General features: G+C 35.6%; 1 protein-coding gene across 1 annotated transcript in view; it reads right to left on the bottom strand.

The window, feature by feature from the left end:
- Positions 1–1,744, bottom strand: part of LOC129567835 (endothelin-converting enzyme homolog) — an 8,454-nt gene that overhangs the window by 215 nt on the left and 6,495 nt on the right. Inside the window, exons 2-6 of the mRNA XM_055445190.1 lie at positions 1,284–1,648; positions 493–1,204; positions 373–421; positions 243–304; positions 32–159 (exon numbers count right to left, since the gene is read on the bottom strand). Coding sequence (XP_055301165.1) covers positions 32–159; positions 243–304; positions 373–421; positions 493–1,204; positions 1,284–1,648 — 1,316 coding nt within the window. The remainder of the gene's footprint in view (positions 1–31; positions 160–242; positions 305–372; positions 422–492; positions 1,205–1,283; positions 1,649–1,744) is intronic.

Here is a 1,744-nt window from a genome sequence, read left to right as displayed (position 1 = left end):
ATTTGGGATAAATCAGTCAAAAAACATTTACATGATCATTCATGTTGGGCATAGAGAAGCCATTGTACTGATCAATTAGGCATTCGGCACGTTTATTGTATTCGTCTCCTATGCCTAGCCAACCCACATTCCAGTTACCATCTTTGTCATATTGTATTCCTGTTTATAGTATCAAAGAAATAAACTTAGATGAAATGCTTTATTTCTTTTTCTTTTTTGAAAAAAGAATTGTTTTTTTTTACCGATAGAGTCAAACCCATGCATAAACTCATGGCCGAGATCTGTCGCTCCAAAATTTAAAGCCCTATACAAAAACATAAACGAAATATTTAGTCAAGTTATAATCGGTATGTCGTTTTTTGGTAAACTTACTCTAAGCCCAGATTGTAGAATGGAAACTGCAGAATGGCTTGAGGTATTGCTGCATTATAAAGTAAAAAATAAAAATTAATATTCTTATTCATTTGGCGATGTTGATTTCTGAATACTTACTCATTGTGTTCGTTGGATAATCATTTTTTGCATTTACTTCGGTTGGCATCATGCCCCAATCCATATCGTCAGTAGATGTGAGTGAGTTTAGCTTTCGATTCATTCTCGAGCCCCGTAGTCTAATGATGTTTTCCAAGAATGAATTTTCGTTGAATTTGATGTGGCCAAAATACGCATTAGTTTGGGTGTCATTGAAAATCCATTCCGGAAAGCCCACATTCATTTTCATGGCTTGCGATTTTTCTAGTATTCGTGCTTTTGTCTCATCGCTGAGCCAGTCGCTTTTTTCAACTAAATCGTGAAATGATGAGCGAATCTCATCCATCATTCGTTGTACTATCGGTTTCGTTGCGCTATGGAAATCTGGCTGTGCAATTGCATAGCTCATGATGATTCCCATGAGCTCATTCACTTCGTTTGCACAATGAGCGGATAAATGCTGACTGCTTACATCGTAATGATCTTCGATGAGATTCACCATTTCGTTGACAATTTTCCACCAAATGTACAATGCTACGTCGGTTTTGCTTGCACTTGAAATGAAGTCATTGACATCGTCAAAATATTTTCGACTGTCTTCATTCCAAATAATTAGGCGATTTTCAATGTCTGTTTGAGCTGGTTTGTTCAAGATAATTTCGACAAAATTTAACGCTTGTTTTCTTCCATCCAACATATTTGCATCGGTTGCATCATTCATTTTGTGTGACAGCTGTTGTTGAAATGAAAGAATGTAAAGAACATTTTCAAATAAGTCAAATCGCTTCGAGAAGATCAAATTGAATACGAACCATAGTTGTAAATTTTTTATCAATTTTGAGAATTCGCTTAGCCAACCCATCAATCACATCGTCGTTAGAGTACGGGTGCAAGAAATCAATGTACTTTTTTATTTTCTCACTGGTAACTGCTTCACTCGCTGGCTTTCCGAATTTGAACTCTTTTTGGTTAACATTTGTTGGATGTGGTATGATATCGAATTCGAAGATGATGTCAATATCAAGCGTTTTCTTCACTTTGGCAATGGTTGTAATCCAGTCGAATCCATCAAACGAAATACTTTTGCCTTCAATTATCATTGAAAGTATGTCGGGAAGTCCGAATCGTTTCGAAAGATATTCCTCCACCAATTTCTTTCCAGATTCAGCTTGTTTGCCTATAGAATTGTGTATAATGTTCATTGTTTATGATTATTAAAATTAACAAAATGTGACTAAGACTTGATACTGTATATGATGAGCAATGAAAGAGT

This window comes from Sitodiplosis mosellana, unplaced genomic scaffold (assembly GCF_009176505.1).
Source record: "Sitodiplosis mosellana isolate CC-2019 unplaced genomic scaffold, AAFC_SMos_1.0 Smas_scaffold_12, whole genome shotgun sequence".
Taxonomy (NCBI): domain Eukaryota; kingdom Metazoa; phylum Arthropoda; class Insecta; order Diptera; family Cecidomyiidae; genus Sitodiplosis; species Sitodiplosis mosellana.
Note: the sequence above shows the minus strand (reverse complement) of the source record. Positions and strands in the feature narration are given on the sequence as shown.